Source organism: Acomys minous (genome assembly GCF_964271855.1).
Source record: "Acomys minous genome assembly, chromosome: 4".
NCBI lineage: Eukaryota > Metazoa > Chordata > Mammalia > Rodentia > Muridae > Acomys > Acomys minous.
Window position 1 is genome coordinate 60918642 of NC_140486.1, and position 19414 is coordinate 60938055.

A 19414-nucleotide genomic window follows, 5' to 3' on the forward strand; every position below is an offset into this window, starting at 1 on the left:
CCTCCTCCTGAGTCTTTCTGGAGAGTTTCTTCCTTTCTTCTCAGTGAAACACCACAGCACGTCCACACGCCTTCCTTCCTGTTAAAGACATCGCTGGTGGTTCACCTGTCACTTCGAGAGCATCTTTCCAAATCTTCCCTTAGTACTTCTGGCCCTAAGCAACCTACCTTAGACTTCCCTCCTGCCGGACTCTGCAGGATAAGAGTGACATTACATTTGGTGGCCTTTGAATGGGAAACACCGGCTCTACTTCCGGGTACCCGCATTAGCAAAGGCTTCCTCTATTTGACTCTTTCACGAGCGTTTGGATAGAAATTGTCCTTCATTTCTCTATTGGGCCCCGTCTGCTAAGTACCACTTGGAAAGAACTTTCATTGGTTCATTAAGAAGCAAGGGAGCCAGCTGCAAATTAGTCAAATGAATCCCAGTGATGTACACATAACAGTATAGCAGTCCTGAGAGAGGAAGAGCCTGGACCACTCAGCCACCACAGCCTCATCTTTACAACTACTTTGACTATAATCAGATTACATCATTAAAGGCAGAATCACAGTGTTTCTGCCTAACACAGCTTTAAGATTCCCGGGGAACTATGGGTCGGGAGAAACAAGGACTCAAAACATTGCTATTTCCTGCTGATGATTAGAACACTTGCAGTTCCACAGGGAGTATGCACTGAGGCTGGCGGACAAGCTAAGAAACGAACCAAACCAAAGGCAGTTTCTCTGGCTGGCCACTTTGGAAGCCGCCTGGCCGAACAGCAGTCTCACATCCTGCACGCCAAGGGCTGGCCTCCGCTCTGGGTAAGCAGCCTCTGCAGAGCAGACTCCGCCCACACTCAGAGCGCTTGAGAACGGCTCCTGAAGTTTGGACGCCAGGCTGTGGAGAGCAGCCAACCGACTTCACAGTGGTTATGAAACAGCTGCAGATCCGTGCTTATGTCATGCCCTGAACAAATACTCCGCAGAGGACGCATTCCGATTAAGAGAAGAAATACAGCTTTGCTAATAATACCAAGACAGGAAACCAAGCGTACCTAAAAAAGATGTAAAAGCAATGTCCTAGTGACCCCTGAGACCCACCGTGCTTCTTGTGACTTCCCCTTCCCTTCGCACAAGCAAAGGGACCATTTCTCCCCATCTTCTAATTTTATCCCACGGTCATTTATAACATGGAACAAGACCTAACAGCGACCCAAGACCTAACAGCGACCCAAGAGTCGGTCAGAGCCAGGGGTAGAAGCACAGCTCTGTAATCTCAGGGAGTGTGAGGAGGAGGGCTAGCACAAGTTCCAGGCCAGCCTGGGCTACAGGGAGACAGGGTACTGTCCCAAATCACAAGTCAGGTCAATCAGAGCTATATGGCTGAGTGCTAGACTCAGCATCAATGCTTTGTTATAGGACGGTTTTGACTAAAAAAACGTTGTTATAACTAACTGACACGGTGGCACTCCCCCGCGATCCTAGCATCCCAAGGACTTAGGCAGGGGAGATGTGAGTTCAAAACCAGCCTGGGCTACAATATATTATCTATCTGTGCTATGGGCTCCGGTGGACCTTAGGTATGATATGAATATTGTGATATGTGGTGGTACAATCTGTAACACAAGTAAGACATGTTTGACTTCTCATATCCCTCTAACCTATTTGCCCATGTTACATCATTACCTAACAAAAGCATTATCCTGCCCTCCTAGAAAAGTACCACTATCAGTACATTAGAAACTAGGTCTACTTTCTCTGGCATCCTTTGAGCCCCAACCTTGATTCTAATTTCTTCCTCAGTGAGTCTGAAGATAGTGCGCATCTTTGTCATGTTCACTCTTTACAAAACTGTCCAGTTAAAAGATCTCCCCAAGTCAACTCTACCAGATTCATATTACCAGAAATGTGGAGAGGTGAAACAACAGAAAAGTCTATGTGTTTTCTGTCCTTCCAACCTGCTTATGCATGTGAACGACCTTGCATCCGTAACAAGCACATGTTCAAACATGACTGGGAAGCTTCTTTCATACTGTTCCACCTTACTCTAGACCCATTTTTAGAAACTCACAACTTTTCACTATGCCTGTGCTTAATTCTTCTGTGCTCACAACTGCCTCTCTGGCTCGGTGGTGGTGGTGTGAGCTTTTAATTGCAGCACTCAGGAGGCAGAGGCAATCAGGTCTCTTAAGCGAGAGGCCAGGCCTGCCTGGTCTAGAGAATGAGTTCCAGGATGGCCAGGGTGACACAGAGAAATGCTGTCTTGATTGTGAGTCAGCCTTAATGGCTGAGCCATCTCCCCCAGCCTAAAACCCTGTCTTGGAACAAACCAACAAACCAAACAACCAATGAAATAAAACAAAACCAAAAAACCCCCAAAGCTGCCTTTCCTAAACTTTCATATACCATCTATTCCTGTTTTCTTCCTCCACTTGATAGTTTTCTGTCATGTGCATGTGTGTGTGCACGTGTGCATGTGTGCATGCTCTTGCACGTCTATATGTTGTATATCATGTGTCTGTTCCACTGTGTGCATGTGTGTGCATACATACATGTACACACATGTATGCACATTCTTGCATGTCTGTCTGTTGTATACCATGTGTCTGCTCCACTATGTGCATATGTATGTGTGTGCGTACATGTGCACATGTGTGTGTTCATGCTCTTACATGTCTGTATGTTGTATATCATGAGTCTGGTCCACTGTGTGTGCACTCTGTGAGTGTGGCTCCCCTGAAGGCTAGAGACAGCAACAGATTTCCTGGAACTGAAGTTACAGAAAGTTGTCAGCTTCCTGATGTGACCTGTAGGAACTGGATTCCACTCCTCTGCAAGAGCGGTGAGCGTTCTTATTCCTCGAGGCACTTCCCCAGCCCTGTGCTCTTTTTATTTACCTAGAAGTATAACCCAGTGATCTTCTAGAACTTTGCCAGTCTCTGGTCCCCATCCATGTTTCCAAAACTATGATGAATTTGCTCATTTCTGCTTGATGATTTTGTCGGGTTTTGAGATAGGGTTCTGCTATGGAGCTGGTCTCAAATGCATACTCCTCGAGTCTCTGTGTATTCCATGATGCCTGGCCTCCTCATTTTTCAGTAATTGCTTCAATCTTATTAACATGTGCTGGCTATACTTAGTAAGGTGGCTCACGGGGGGCGTTCCCACACATGCGCACAGTAGCGTGAGCAGATCAAACATAGAGGAAGATCCTCAGAAGGCAGACGCAAAGCTGTGTTTCTGTGGTTTGGTCTTTTGCTTTGTTCTTTTTAAGACTGGATCTCACTGTATGTAGATCAGGCTGGCTCCAGACTTGAGGGCTCGGCCTGTTGCTGCCTGCTGAGTGCTGGGATTACAGCTAGGAGCCACCACACTGGGCTAGGCTGCAGTATGACCTGGTGGCTTTACTAGAGGACTTGCATTTCATTTGATAGTTAGCCCACGCCCTAGAATATGAGTTTAAGAAGGGTCTGATGCTCGGGACTCCACACAGTGAGACCCTGGCCTGGCTTCTCCTTCTCTCTCATTATTCACATGCTTTCCCAACCCTTGAGATGATGTATAGCAGGAAGTCATTTCTCCTTGTTACCTGCTACTTTACAAAGGCAGCCTGAACTCAAAATCTATTCTCAAAGCTTTTTGTGACCATAATAAAATAATCCCACTTTCCTAACAGTTAAAAATCACGGTGAAACAACAGTCAGGCAAATGATTCCTTTTTTTTTTTGTGCCAGCAATGCCAGTTTTCCCAACCGCAATTTTCTTCTCTCCCTTTCTAACAATATAACCCAAAATAATTTTTCTTAAAATAGGATTACAATTTAAAGATTATGCCTCAAATTTTGACATCTTAATGCACAATGAAAATATTAAGTCCTTTAAATAAATCAGTGCTACTGAATCCGGTAAGTTTTGCTTTATAGTGTGGGGACTATGTTGTCCTAAGCAGGAACCCAGAGTGGTTGGATAGTCTCTTTCCAAGACATCATTAGAGACATTTGTGGCTCCTCGATGGAAGTGATGATGTCATTGCACAATGCTATAAGTACTTAATTCATATTTTATGCAAAGCAAAGGAAGCTGCTCTTTAGACCGAGCATGGAAGAGAATGCTAATGGTCCAGTCTCTTGACCCATCCATCCCCTATGTCTACTACCTCCATTTTTGTAATCTCCATTTTTATGCTTGTCTTTTCTTTCCAGTTCTCATTCAGCTCTTGTCAGACCTTGTGCACTTTGCTGCTTCTTTCCTTTTGCATTATGGGAAGTTCTGTGTGCTGCTGTGCACATTGACAACTGTAGCTTTAATGTCTGAAACACAGTTTATAGCAACACAGGCCATCAGTTAGCCACCCTAGCCCTGTTTGCTGTGTGGAGTCCATTTCAAAGTCAGCGGTTATGTACCATAACCATATGGGTTGTGAACGGTTATATAATGCTCCTGGGTGGGTTGAGACCTGTCTGTCCCCACGCCCCCTGTGAATTCACCCCCCTGTGTATATTCTGGACTTCCTGATTGAATATTACCTCTAATTAAAAAAAAAAAACCTCCTCACATACCTTATTTTCACTCTTCCAGTGAAATAGTCTCCATGGTAATAGAAGGCACGCCCTAATTGTTCTTACAGACACTGGGCACTTGCTACACTGTTCCTTCTGAGTTCTGTAGAGTCTGCAGAGGCTCAGGATCGGGTTGCCTGGCTGCTTGGACTGTAGTGACACAGGCTGTCAGTGTCTCTTACCTCAGATATCACTCAGCTTCAAATGACCACGTTCATGCCCTGTCTGTCTTCTGACATTAGCCGTGCCTCAGTGTTAAGCCACTGCTTCCCAAGAATCACAAACTGTCAGGTTAAGAACCAGTTGCTGTGGCCAGGCGTGGTGGCGCACGCCTTTAATCACAGCACTCGGGAGGCAGAGGCAGGCAGATCAATGTGAGTTCAAGGCCAGCCTGGTCTACAAAGTGAGTTCAGGACAGCCAAGGCTAACACAGAGAAACTTTGTCTCAAAACCAACCCAAACCCAAAACCAACCAACCAAAACAAAACAGCAACAACAACAACAACAACAACAGAATCACCTGCTCAGGGGATGGAGAGATGGCTCAGAGGTTAAGCACACTGACTGCTCTTCCAGAGGTCCTGAGTTCAATTCCCAACAACCACATGATGGCTAACAACCATCTATAAAGTGATCTAATGCAGATAGAGTATTGTATACATAATAAATAAATCTTTAAAAAAAGAAAAAAGAACCAGCTGCTGTAGAAGATTTATACAATAAAGGTTAAAAAGAGCCTAACGCCTCTCAGAAAGACTTGATTCTAGGCCGTTGTGATTTGCTATTGGTCAGCTGGATTCTAAGCCCTGCTTTGAATGCTGGCTTACTATTCTGGCTTATTATTCTGCTATGCCTCTGACTGTGCTTGCTAGCACTGACTCATGGGCTTCTGCTGTCTTTGTTGTTAGTTTTGTTCCTGGGGAGTGATATGTGATATGTATCAAGCCCGTGTGTGCGTGTGTGTGTGTGTGTGTGTGTGTGTGTGTGTGTGTGTGTGTATACACATACATATATGTATCTGTGCATCACATCCATGCCTGATGCCCCTAGAAGCAAGAAGAGGGTGTCAGAGCCCTTGGAACTGGAGTTACAGGGTTTTGAGCTACCATATGGGCACCAAGAATAGAACCCAGGTCCTCTGAAAGAGCAGCCAGTTGATTTTAACCTCTGATTCATCTCCTCAGCCTTCCATTTCTATATTATTTTTATTTGTGAAAAATTTAAAACACCATAAATGCAGAAAACAAAAATCATCTGTAAAAGACATTGAGGAGGAATACAGGAACCAGTAGATTCTTTGTGTCAATTAAAACAGACAATACTGTATATTTATTGTGCTATATATAAGTACATGTAAACATCTAGATGTAAATTAAGGTGATGCAATATGACTTTGCTTCTTGAGTAGTCTTAACAAAATGATTGATCGTGCATCTTCTACCACAGTAAAGAAGACCTAACGTCTAACAACTGAAGCTGTAAAGAATGGAGAGAGAAGAGAAGACAGAGGAGATGGAGGGAGAGAAGGAATACAGGATTGTCTGTACTGTATTTTCTCTACTCGCCTTCAGTCCCAGGCTAGGGGTCATAGCTCTAAGCATGAGCATTATGCTGAGGATGCTGCCTGCCTGTACATGTTAGAGAACACTGAATTATGGATTCATTTCTCCTGGGTTCTAATCTTGGTTCTGAATAGGACGTACCTTATTACGTGAATGACCTATCTTGAACAGCAAAGTCACTAACTTATTTGAAACTCAATTTCCATACTTAAAAGGCATTAAAAAGTTTCACGTAGGACATATAAGGGTTAATGAAACAATGAGGCAGCATACAACCAGTAGCTAATAGAATGCTGGTACACAGTAGGCGTCAAATAAAATTTGTTCTCCCACACTCTGTTCTTTGTACAGAGGACTCTGGTACTCAGGCAGAAATGAAGATGAGCCATCATAACTACTGGTTTTCAAACCCATCTCTCTCCCTGATATACACTTTAATACAAATCAGAATCCGTTTGCTACCAGTCTCCTGCTGATGGTAGGACCAGGCCAGACTTGTGTGGCCATTAGTCTAGAGTAAGCTGCCTGAGTGAGCACTATTCACAATCCTTACTCAAAATTCTGTTCCCATCTAAGATTGTTTCTGTGGTCAGGGAGGGAGCCTGGTCAGTAAGTTTCTTGCTACAGAAATAGAAGGACCTTAGTGTGATTCCTAGGACCCATGTTATGGCATTGTGGTAGTGTATACTTATGATTGGAGACAGGTGGGTCTGTGGGCACTGACCAGTCAGTCAGCTTAGCCTATGCATATAGGATAAGTGAGAGAATATCTCAAAAGCAAAGAGAAATCACACACACACACACACACACACACACACACACACACACACACACTTATATAGCTTCTAAAGTAGGAGCCACTGGTCACATGTGAATCACACTGAATTAATCACCATTTAATAAGGTCTAAAATATGCTTCCCAGCTTTCACAGCTACATCTGGTGTCCTCAGTGGCCGCGCATGGCCAGCGGCTACCAGAAGAGACAACACAGACATGGAACACGGTCCGACACAGCCAGGCAGATCAGCAGCTCTGCTTTGAATTCCTAGGTGTATCAGCAGGGAAAGCAAATGCCCTAGAGTTAGAGTTTACCATATTTGTTCATTGATTCATTTGTTCTTGCTGGCTTTCAAACCAGGACAGTAACATCGGAAAGCTCAGTAAGATGAAAGGAGGAGACACGTTTTTGGATGGGGCTTTTGAGAGGTGCAGCATCTCCAGGCACCAATTTGTGAGATGTACATGGCATTCTTTCTGCTACTGCCGCTCACTTAGGGGGAGAACCTCCCTATAATATGCCACTGGCACTGATTTTAGACTATAGCTAACCTAGATCCTGGTTCTATATGCAAAAAAAAAATCTATAAAGGCATATGTAACACTGGAAATTTGTTGAGAAGTTGACAAATTTAATTCTACACGCAATGCAACAAGTGCCTTTAGGGCCATAAGTGTCCAGTGGAAACAGACTTGTGAATGGAAGGCATAGCCCAGCACCAAACCACACAGGAAACTGTTAAGAAATTTGTTACTGTTTTGTTTTGCAGTGCTGGGAGCTAAACTCAGGGCCTTGCTCGAGCATGTTGAATACTCTACCACTGAGCCATATCACCAGCTCTTGTCTTTAATTTTTTTGTTTGTCTCTGTGTGTGCACATACCATGTGTGTGTAGGTACCTGAGAAAGCCAGAATTGGACGTTAGATCTCTGGGAGTTACAGGCAGTTGTGAGCTCCTGCACGTGGGTGCTAGGAACCAGACTCGGGCCCTTTGCCAGAGCAGCAAGTGCTTTTCAACCCTGAGCCGTCCCTCCAGCTCCAGTTTCTGGTTATGATGAAACTGGGTTGTGCTATGTAGCTAAAGCTGGCTTCACAACCCTAATCTTCCTGCCTCAGCTTCTGAGTGCCAGGGCTACAAAACATTCATTAGCATGTCTGTCTTCAAAGATGCGTGAGGACAGTTCTCAGTAATCTTGGTAGTCAACACAGGACTCAGGTGAATTAGTCCCAATCCCCATGGTTAATCTCATTATAATCCAAATAATTAGAAATTCTTTAACCAGTTAGTTTGCTCTTAACAACGTCTTTAAAAAGTAATATAGTATGAGGTGGCTTTAATTCCATGTATGAGTAGAACCCACGTCTCTTCATGGAGGAGCATCTATAAAGTTTGCATCTGCTAGGTGTGTGTTTCTCAAGGGGACTGCTGAGCCCAGCTGGGGAAACCACCTGCCCAGAAGAACAGCACGGTTGATGTTGGACTCTAGAGCTAGTGCCTTGCGGTGCACTGTTCCCTTGTCAGTGGCCTGTCCCTCATCAGCAGGACATCTCAGGCCTTCTGAATTCCCCTTTGTCCCCATATCCACCTTCTCCCAGCATGTACCACCTTCTCCTCCTCTGACTTCACACAAGCTACTTAAGGCACTAGAACAGCCTGAAGTTTCCAGCCTCGACAACTACAACCTAGAGGGCAGACATCCCACTGTTTCTCCTCTTGCTCTTTCGGAGACCAGATCTACAACTTTTATTTTTCTGGATTTTCTTTTTTTTTTTTTTCTGGATTTTCAAGACAGGGTCTCTCTGTGTAGTCTTGGCTGTCCTGGACTCACTTTGTAGAACAGGCTGGCCTCAAATTCACAATGACTGTCTGCCTCTGCCTCATGAGTGCTGGGATTATAGGCTTGTGCCACCACACCTGGCGAAGATGAGAAACTGTATTAAAGGGTCTAATTGGGGCTTCCCTCCCCCAGCTCATCCTAGCTCATTCCTACCTCCCCAGGCATCCAACTCAACCTCCCTCAAAAGTAAGCGGGCAAACAAACAAACAAAACCAAAACAAACCAGGATTAAAAAAGAAAAAGACTAAAGAAACACACACACACACACACACACACACACACACACACACTCACGCACACATACACGCACATATGCATGCACACCAGGGAAAACACAAGATGGGAAACTATGATGTGAAGACAAAAGGCCAATAAGACAAAATAATACCTAAACAAAGAAATATGAGGCAAAAAGTCTACAAAAATGTCATTGACTTCATTTTGTGTTGGTCATCTAATGCTGGACGTGGAGCCCAACTGTAAGTGTGGTGAATACATCCTACATGATGAGATTCCATTGGAGCAAAATATTATTTTCCTTTGCAAGTGACTGTCAATTGAGATAGGAGTGGGAGCCTGTATCCACACATCTAGCTCAAAGTTGTGCATGTCTTGTGTGTCAGTCTGTGAGTTCACATGTACATCAGTCCTGTTGTGTCTGGAAGACACTGTCCTTGGTGTCATCCATCTCTTCTGGCTCTTACAATCTTTCTGCCTCGTTTTCTGCATAATTCCATGAGTCCTGTACCTTGCTCTCTCCCCCACGCTCCACCTCCTCCTCAATTTCTTGCATCTGGGATTAAAATATTACTTAGCACAATCTCTTTGCTGTCAAACCAATAAACACCTTTAAGCACAGTCTTACTTAGCCACAGAGTGCCATTAAACTTACCTACCCTTTGTTCATTGTTGCAAAGCTTGTTTTCCTTGGCTTTCATGACCCAAAGTTGGCTGTGGTCTTTCTTTGATTGTAACTAATAACACCACCAATCTTCCTTCCTGTCTTATTCTGCCTTTCCCTAAAATTGTATATACGTATCATCATCATCTGTCTATTTATTTACCCACATATCTGTCTATCTGTCGATCGATCTATCATCTATCTTATCAATATATACATGTATATATATTCTATATTATAATATTTTGCCACATTAACCACTTCTTAGGTATACAGTTTGTAACAGTAGATAGATTCACACTGTGCAACTGTTGCCACCAGGCGTCATCTGAACTTTTTCCATTGCTGGGCCAGTGAGGTGGCTCAGCAGGTAAACACACTGACAGCCAAGACTGGTAAAAGAGATCCAACACCCACATGTTTTTCTTCAACTTCCACATGCGTGCCATGGCATGGCCCATCCTACTGATGTACATAAATGAAACCTTTCTTAAATTAGACAATATGTACTCACTATGGAAATGACTCCTTGATGTCTGCCTTGCAGAATCCTATTTCACACCCATGTCTTCTGCTCCGGGCAGGCAGCGTTGCCAGGGGCTCACTAACTTTCACCTGGATTTCTCTGCCTTTTCTTGCATTACTCCATGATCCGGTTTGCCCCCGAGCTGCCAGAGGGGCAGATCTGAGATAGATGTCCCTTCACCTCTCTGTCCCTGCTCTGTCTTCTCAGCCCTGTCCCCAGTCAGTCCTTCCCGCTGCAGCCACACGTTTTATGGTTCTCTTACATTCTTTCCATATCCTCTGAAGTTGCCGCTTTTTCTACCAACATTCTCTTTCTCCAATGTCCCCGCATACCTGGAAAGCCTTCCTGTCCCTTTGGACTGAAGTTGGATGTCACTGAGTTTGGAAGCCTTGTCTAACTTTGCCATACAAGCTTGGGCTAAGTTGCCTCTATTAAGTGCCCTCACAGTGCCCTATACTTCTATTTTACCCCAGCACTCAGCAGCTGGAAATGGGACCACCTGTCTCATAATCATCTCCTCCAAGGCTTCATGAGGTCTGAAATCCTGACAACCCCCAAGTGTGGCCTTTAGTCCCTGCACAGAGATCGAGAGATAATAAATATATTACTATTTAACCAATAGTTCTTAAAAAAAAAAAGGCCCGGGAGCTTTTAAATATCCCAAAATAAAGGGGAAAATATACAAGAGCATGAAGCACATTTGTGCTTACCAGCTGTATTGAGAAACTGTCATCATTTAACTACATTGTCTTTATTTAGTCCTCCATCTTTCTAAAATTATTTGACAAGTCATTTCAAAGTAAATCTGAGAGGATGAATGAATTCTTCAGTCCTGCCAACATGCTCACAGAACACGCCATCTAAACTACAGAAGAAAAGGAGAGAGAGCCATTTTTTTTTTCTTTGAGGATGTGGCCGCGGTTTGGTTGTCATTCAGGCTCCATTTCCCTGCCCATTACAGCGTGATTGGCCCCTCAGTTGTGACCAGCAAGACGTGAGAGGGGAAGGGAGGTGGGACAACTGGGAAGAGACCTCAGGTGGCTGTGAGCCCTGAGAACAGACTCTAAGTTTAATGGGAAAACGAAGGCTACTTAAGCCTTTTGCAGGGGGTAGGGGCTTTAGTGGGCTATGTGACCTCCTGGCGGGCACGGGGTGCGGTGGGAATGGGATGGGGGCCGAAAGTGGGGGGTGCAGGGACACACGGTTTGCGGGGAGAACTCTTCCTACTCTTGCTGATCTCAGGATGAGATTTCTGGGGTTGGACAGGCCTTGACCGCACCCGCACTCCTGCTCCACGCCTTCTTCTCCGAGCCCCACAGCTCCCCGTTTTCATTTTACATATTTCATTATAGCCATCAGCTATATAAGGTTTGGGATGGTGGGTATCGAACCAGAACTTGGTTGGCAGTGACTTTGGCAATGCTGCTTACTTGCTGTTTTAGAAATTGATGAAACTGGGGGCCAGGAGGAGAAAGATCATAATGATCAGTCTGGGGATGGGGGTGGGGGCGGGTGTATTACCAAGTCCACCTTTTTAATGTGGGTTCTGGGCATCAAGGTCAAGTCTCAGGCTTGCAAGGCAAGTGCTTTACCTGTTATCTCGCCAGCCCCAGGGTTTTCTTTGTTTGTGTAAGATTCTCTGCTCTACCAGATAGCATGTGCTAAGGTTCCATTGTTCGCCTTGTTTTGTTTTGTTTTTGAGAAAGGTCTCTCTGTGTAGCCTTGGCTGACCTGGCCTCGTTTTGTAGACCAGGCTGGCCTCAAACTCACAGTGATCTGCCTGCCTCTGCCTCCCGAGTGCGGGGATTAAAGGCTTGTGTCACCATGCCCAGCCCGTTGTTCACCTTTAATCCCTTGCTATTACCATAGAACTTGGAAAATAGCTGGCATCAGAAGATGTTTATGAGCTGGGCAGTGTGGCACATGCCTTTAATCCCAGCACTTGGGGGGCAGAGGCAGGTGGATCTCTGTGAGTTCGAGGCCAGCCTGGTCTACAAAGTGAGTCCAGGACAACCAAGGTCTCGAAAAACAAAACAAAACAAAACAAAACAAAACAAAACAACAACAACAAAAAAAAAAGGAGAAGAGGTTTATGAAATGAATGGGAAGCAAGCATCACTATCCCTGCATATCCAAAATCAACTAATTTTCATGGTTTGGTTCAGTTCACCTGTTTGCCCCCTCCAATGTCTCCTATAGTGAGTTTCATTTTCCACTTTTTTTTGTTTTTTCTTTTTCTCCTTCCTTTCTTTCTTTCTTTCTTTCTTTCTTTCTTTCTTTCTTTCTTTCTTTCTTTCTTTAAACAGGGTTTCTCAGTATAACAGCTCTGGCTGTCCTGGAACTCCTCTGTAGACCAGGCTGGCCTTGAGCTCACAGAGATCCACCTGCCTCTGCCTCCCAAGTGTGGGATTAAAGGCGTGTGCCACCACTGCCTGGCTCATTTTCTACATTTTAATATAATCATTTATGTATATATCTTTAGCTCTATTAAAGTCAAATTTTAAGAGAGATGTCATTTTTTGCTAGATTTAAACTTTAAGGGCTAGAAAGATAGCTCAGTGGTTAAGAGCACTGTCTGCTCTTCCAGAGGTCCTGAGTTCAAGTCCCAGTAACCACATGATGGCTCACAACCATCTATAATGAGATCTGGTGCTCTCTTCCGGTGTGCAGGTGTACATGCAAACAGAACACTGTATATGTAATAAATAAATCTTTTAAAAAAAGAAACTTTAAATATGTCATTCACATTAGGCACATGATAAATATGCAATAAGGACATTGTCGCTCATATGTAAATGTTATATAAGTCAAAAGAATATTATGAATATATTAATTACTCTTTATAATAAAATTACCTTTTTAAACTAAAAATCTTTAAATGTAAAAATGATAGCCTCAAACTATGTATGCTTGAAAACTATTTCTTATGGTAAAAACGTGTTAAACTAGATTTAAAATTATTGAAATAGTCAGAATTCTGTCCCTGGGAAACTGATAAGGCTGACAGATAAGACTCAACCAAGGACATCAAGATGTAGGCATAGGCAAGGACTTTGTGACTGGCATTCTGGTTGTTTAGCAAGTAAGGCTGAAAACGGACGAATGGGACCTTATAAAATTAGACTGTTTCTATGCAACAGAGGAACCTTTAACGGAATGAAGAGACAGCTTGCAGAGTGGGAGAAGTTTTTCATTTATGTATGCTATTATGTGTACTTATGGTATGTATATAGCATATGCACGCCTGTGTGTGTGCGCGCAGGTGGGGGCCAGGCTGACATCAAATGTCTTCCTCTATTGCTCTCCACCTTATTCTTTTGAGGCAGTCTCGTAACCTGGAGCTCTCCACTGATTGGGTAGCCTGGTTGCTAATGGACTTGGAGGTCCTCACTGATTGGTTAGCCTGGTTGTCGATGAACCTGGAGGTCCTCACTGATTGGCTAGTCTGTTTGACACTGAGGGACGCTCCTGCGTCCGCCTACCAGCGCTGGGATGACAGGTGTGTACCATCATGCCTGCTTTTTAAGTGGATACTGGGTATCTGAACCCAAGTCCTCACAGTGTGCAGCAAGTACTTTCCCCACCGAGCCATCTTCCCAGAGCTTTGCCAGAAGATTAATATCCAGAACACACAAAGAACTGAAAAAAAAACTAAACAACAAGAAAGCGAACGACACAACCAACAATGAGCTAATAAAATAACGCTGTTGCTAAAAGAGGAAATACAAGTAGCCAATAAACATGAACAACATTTTCAACTTAGTAGCCATCAGAGAAATGCAAACCTGAGATTCCGTCTCACCCCAGTCAGGATGCCGGTCACTCGGCACAGATTATGCTGGTGAGATGTGGACAACAGCGAACCACAACAGCGGACCCTTAGCGCACTGATGGTTGGATTGCAAACTAGTGCAGCTGCTAGAGAAGCTGGCAGCTTCTTGAGACATCTATCACAGGATGGAGCTGCTCTTACCCCTGGACATCTACCTGAAGGACTCAAGTCCACAGATCATGGGACACTTGCACTCCAGAGCTTACTGCCGCAGTATCCACCACAGGTAGGCTATGGAACCAAACCATTGTAAGAGAACAGCGGAGCTAATGAAGGAGCTGTGGTTCATATACGCAATGGCATTCTTTTAGCCATAAAGAAAGACAAAGCTAGCCGGGCGCGGTGGTGCACTCCTGTGATCCCAGCACTCGGGGAGGTAGAGGCAGGTAGATTTCTGTGAGTTTGAGACTGGCCTGGTCTACAAAGCAAGTCCAGGACACCCAGGGCTACACAGAGAAACCCTGTCTCAAAAAAACCAAAACAACCAACAACAACAACAAAGAAGAAAGAAAGAAAGGAAGGAAGAAAGACAGACAGACAAACTAGGTATGCAGTTTGTAGGAGAATGAATGACACTGGATATAATCATATTAAGCAAATTAGGTCCATCTTACAAAACCAAATACTGTATTATCATTGGTGCCTCCTAGATTTTATACAGATACATTGAATCATTTATGTGCATATGACATGAAAACAGACAAGAGGACTAAAAGAGGACAGGAGGGGCGGGAGACAGTGTGGGGGCAGGAGACCAGCGCGCATGTGTGTGCAGGTATGCCCGCATGTGGGGTCAACCTTGGATATTGTTCCTCAAAAGCTTTTCCTCATCTGTCCATCTTTGAGACCGGGCCCCTCATTGGCTTAAAGCTTGCCAGGGAGCCGAGGCTGACAGGCGGATGAATCCTAGCAACCCACCTGTGCCTACCTCCTCACTGCTGAGCTGACAAAACTTGGGATTTGGTTGTTTTTTTTTTTTTTAATTGATGAGGTTTTTTTTTTTTAATTAAAAAATATTTACTTATTTCATTTTGTGTATGAGCATTTTGCCTACATGTATGTTTGTGCAGCACATGTGTGCCCGGTGTCTGTGGTCAGAAGGGGGCGTTGGATCCTTTGGAACTGGAGTTAAGGGGTGGTTGCTGAGCCACCGTGGGTGTCGGGGCACAAACCTGGTTTTCCTGCAAGAACAAGTGTTCTTAATTTTTGAGTCACCACTGCAGTCCGTGTTTTTTTTTTGTTTTTTTTTGTTTTTAAATAACTTGGGTACTAGGGCTCAAACTCAGGGCCTCATGCCTGAGGCAGGGACTTTCCTGACCGAGCTATCTCCATATCCCACTTGTATGAAAATGAAGAAAACAAATTTTAAAAAAGTATTTGTTCCATAGCAGATAGAAAAGTTACAAAGAGATAGAGTCTATTTAGACAATGGCTCACATTTTCCTATTCTGTCTTCAACCATGCCAGTGAGGGATGTACAGAGATGACATGACTTACCATCAAAGGGAGAGGCAGTTTTGAAGGCAAATATGGTACTAGTTGGTTCTTACTCGGGGTACTGGTAGTTCATCAGGATTACCCGAGGCAGACCAGACAGAAGCGCTCCCAGCCAGCAGAGGGGCCAATAACACAAGATTCACCTCCACAAGGCTCCCTGTACCTTCCCAGGCATGGCTGCCTATGGGTACGTGGGAAGCCCAGGAGGCTGCTTCTTGGTCCTTCTTTGGCCAACTGTGTTTAGCTGGCTTTTGTTTTTGTTTGTTTGTTTATTTGTTTGTTTTTACTTTATAATTTTACCCTACTCTGCCCTAATGCCTGCTCTGGGTTCCCCGGTAACACTCACTAGAGTGAAAGAGAAGGCCTTGCTCATCCCCTCTGATGATTGTAATCATCCCAAGCCAGAACAGATGACAATTCCATACATGCTAAGAAACTGAGACAGAGGGGAGGACATTCTATTGGGACTCTAGATGAGAGAAGCATGGGAGAATGGCAAAGTAGAAGGATCCAGAGGGTCCTAGAAACCTACAAGTAGAACATTATGATAGGCAGATTTGGGCCCAGGGGTCCCGCTCAAACTAAGGCACCAGTCAAGGACAATACAGGCCGTAAAACTTTAAACCCCTACCCAGGTCTAGCCAATGGTCAGAACATTCTCCACAGTAGAGTGGAGAGTGGGATATTACTTTCTCACATACTCTGGTGCCTCACCTTTGACCATGTCCCCTGGAGGGGGAGACCTGGTGGCACTCAGAGGAAGGACAGCAGGTTACCAAGAAGAGACTTGATACCCTATGAGCATATACAGGGGGAGGTAATCCCCCTCAGGAACAGTCATAGGGGAGGGGAATAAGGGGAAAATGGGAGGGAGGGAAGAATGGGAGGATACAAGGGATGGGATAACCATTGAGATGTAACAAGAATAAATTAATAAAAAAAGGAAAAAAAAAAGATCTCTTGCCCTCACCACAAGGTGACTTCCTAGCAACTGACTGGAGGGGAGGAGCATCAAGGTTCTTTGCTTTTAACAATATCTATCACCCCTAGCATTTCTCTCAGCGAAGGATGAATGTTGGAGAATTACCCACAGATCTGAGCCTTAACATGTGCCAATACCTTTTAGAAAACTATTTGAAGATGAGGTTTCTAAATTTAGCATTGTAGAAGTTAAGACAGAAGAAGAAAGTAACACATACAACCCCACATATGTCTTTCTATACATTTTTGAATATTATGGAGGAAAAGAAAACACCTTTGATATACTGTGGGACCTGACACTCCCTGAGACCAGTCCCCATGCGAGCAATGGCAGCGCACAGCTTTGAAATCTCTCCGAATGGCTCTCCAAATACTGCCATCTGGTGGGATTTTAGTTAATTGTTCCTTTGTTCTAGGAAGCCCCTGGAGGTGAAGATGTGGGGTACCAGTGGGAAACGGCTCAAGGCCCAAATGATTCTGTCTCAAACAAATCAGAAACTGAAAACCAAAAGGGGCTTTCAGGGGCTTTGCCTTTGTCATGATATGTGCCTGATATGTTCCACTATCCTCGCTCTCCCTCTCTCCCTCCATTTTCTTTTTCCCTCTTCCTCCCTTCCTTCTCTCTCTGCCCTATCTAGTCTACCCTTCCATCCATCCCTCCCTCCTGAAGGTCCACCTTATATTATTAACAATAACAAAGGGAGCTCTATTTATTTAAAAATAACTAGAAATGCCACAGGATTATTTTGACCATATCCTGATATTTCTTCCTTCAATGATCACTAGTAAATCTCCCAAATTAAACGGTAATTGGCTTGGCCATGTTTCAGAGGACTTTTCCTCTTAATACACCTTGGAAGGAGGACATCCTTTGAAGAGCAGTGCCCCTGTGGAGTACACTTATGCAAATACTGGCTGGAGCCATGCAGTGGAATTTCGAAACCAAGGTGGTCATTTAGGCACTAGCACCAGTCACTGCAACTTAATTCACAAACAAGGAATCTACAAGATAGATCACATTGAGACCTTACTTTGAACATCCAGGCACTCTCCCTGGCTGTTGAAATGAATGGTTCCTCTGGGAAATGGGACCCTGGAAGAGGAAGAAAAGAAGGAAAAAAAAATGAGAGAAAGCAATGTCACAAAAACATTGCAAAGCAATGAAAAAATACTTTAAAGAAAAAAGTAATCCCAAATATCTGAAACCAACCGATTTTACTTTGAAAAATTAAAATGTAAGTATAATGGCAGGTCTGTGAAAAGAATTCTTTTTATCTTGTAATCTCCCTAGGATGCTTTGATGTGGTAAAAGCCATTCACCATCAGATAACCCAAAAGCAGGGCGTCTACTGGGGCATCATGTGCCAAGTCAGCTGGACTTCAGACTTGCTTAAGCTTGGGCTAGTTTGCAGTTAAAAAAAAAAAATTTAGTATTAGTATTGGGTTAGTTTAGCTAAAAATATTTCTGGCTAACTTTGACAACATAAACATTATAAACAATGCTAATGCCAAACTTGAAAGATAACTTATTTGCTTCCGGTGAATTCACTGCTTCCTCCAGTGGCCAGAATACCAACTGGCCAACCCATACAGCTCGTGACAAATAGATCCAGTGCTGGAGGCTGAGCGTTATGGGAGGTCCTTGCTTTGAGGCCCAGCACAGGGACAGCTATGGCTCTTGGGGAGCCTGCTACTGGTCCTGCCAGATACTGCTAATGGTGACCTGCCATGTACACATGCACAGTCTTACCCATCTTTCTCGTCCCAGCAACAGGCGAGAGAGATGATGCTTCCCACTTTCCACCTGGATTCTCACCTTGAACCTTCATGTGCTAGGTTTTCTGTCTGTGACCAGCTCAGAAATGCTTTTGGTCCTTGTCCAGAACCAATCACACACACACACACACACACACACAGACACACATACACAGACACACATACACAGACACACATACACATGTGCGCGCGCACACACACACACATACACACACACAGATGTATCTGCAGCAAATCTAGCATGATGAGATTCACCTGGGCACAGGTCTAAAGGTACTATTGATGAGTTCTACAGGGGAAATAGGGAGACATTTTACAGTTTTATATACAAGTGGTGGAAAAAAAAAGAATACTGTGGTAAACGAATAAGATGGTAAATGAACAAAAGCATGAGTGACAGCTGCCACATTGTTTTTGTTTAGTTTTTGTTTTGTCTACCTTGGCTGGTCTGAAACTCATTTTGTAGGCCAGGCTGGCCTTGAACTCACAGATCTGCCTCTCGAGTGCTGGGGTTAAAGGTGCCATCGCCACAGCTGGGTTGTTAGTGTTACACAGGGCCCTGCTCCTGTCACCCCCCCAGTACTCCCCCCACCCCAGTATAGGATCCTGAAACCCAAAGCCTCCAAAATTTGACCATCCTGAATGGGAACATGATACCACAAGTAGAGGCTGTCGCACTGTGAAGCTGTTTCATGCAGACTATTTAAGATATTATATAAAATGACCTTGGGGCGCTATGCCCAAGGTATATATGAAACACAGTGAGCTTTGTGTTTGAACATGGGTCCTATTCTTAAGAAAACTCATGTTTATGCAAATATTAAAAACATATCCAAAATAGTTGAAATCTTGTATCTGGTGCCAAGCATTTCAGAGAAGAGAAACTCACCTGTAGGGTTCAAAGTTCAGACAAAAACCTACATTCCCTGGCTTATTTAAAAGTGAGAAGATTTCACATTAATGTTTCTAAGGATTGAATTCAGATAAAGTCACTATAGAATATATATGTATATATATAATATATGTAACTCCATATAGAACAGGTAGAATGCATGTCCTTATATGTTTTTTAAGCAGAATTTCCTTCTGTGTGGGGGTATTTCATATGTCTCTACAATTTAATACTAGCTTAATAAACTTCAGATTAAAAAAACCCAGTTCTCACCCATTTTGACTTCTGTT

General features: G+C 43.9%; 1 protein-coding gene across 3 annotated transcripts in view; it reads right to left on the reverse strand.

Moving 5' to 3' along the window:
- MAPRE2 (microtubule associated protein RP/EB family member 2) overlaps positions 1 to 19414 on the reverse strand; it is a 147648-nt gene that overhangs the window by 108860 nt on the left and 19374 nt on the right. For all 3 annotated transcript variants that reach the window (XM_084780905.1, XM_084780906.1, XM_084780904.1), the window contains exon 2: positions 17488 to 17549. Coding sequence is in view for 1 of the 3 variants with exons in the window: in XM_084780904.1 (XP_084637030.1) it covers positions 17488 to 17549 (62 nt within the window). In the remaining 2 variants the exon portion in view is untranslated. The remainder of the gene's footprint in view (positions 1 to 17487; positions 17550 to 19414) is intronic.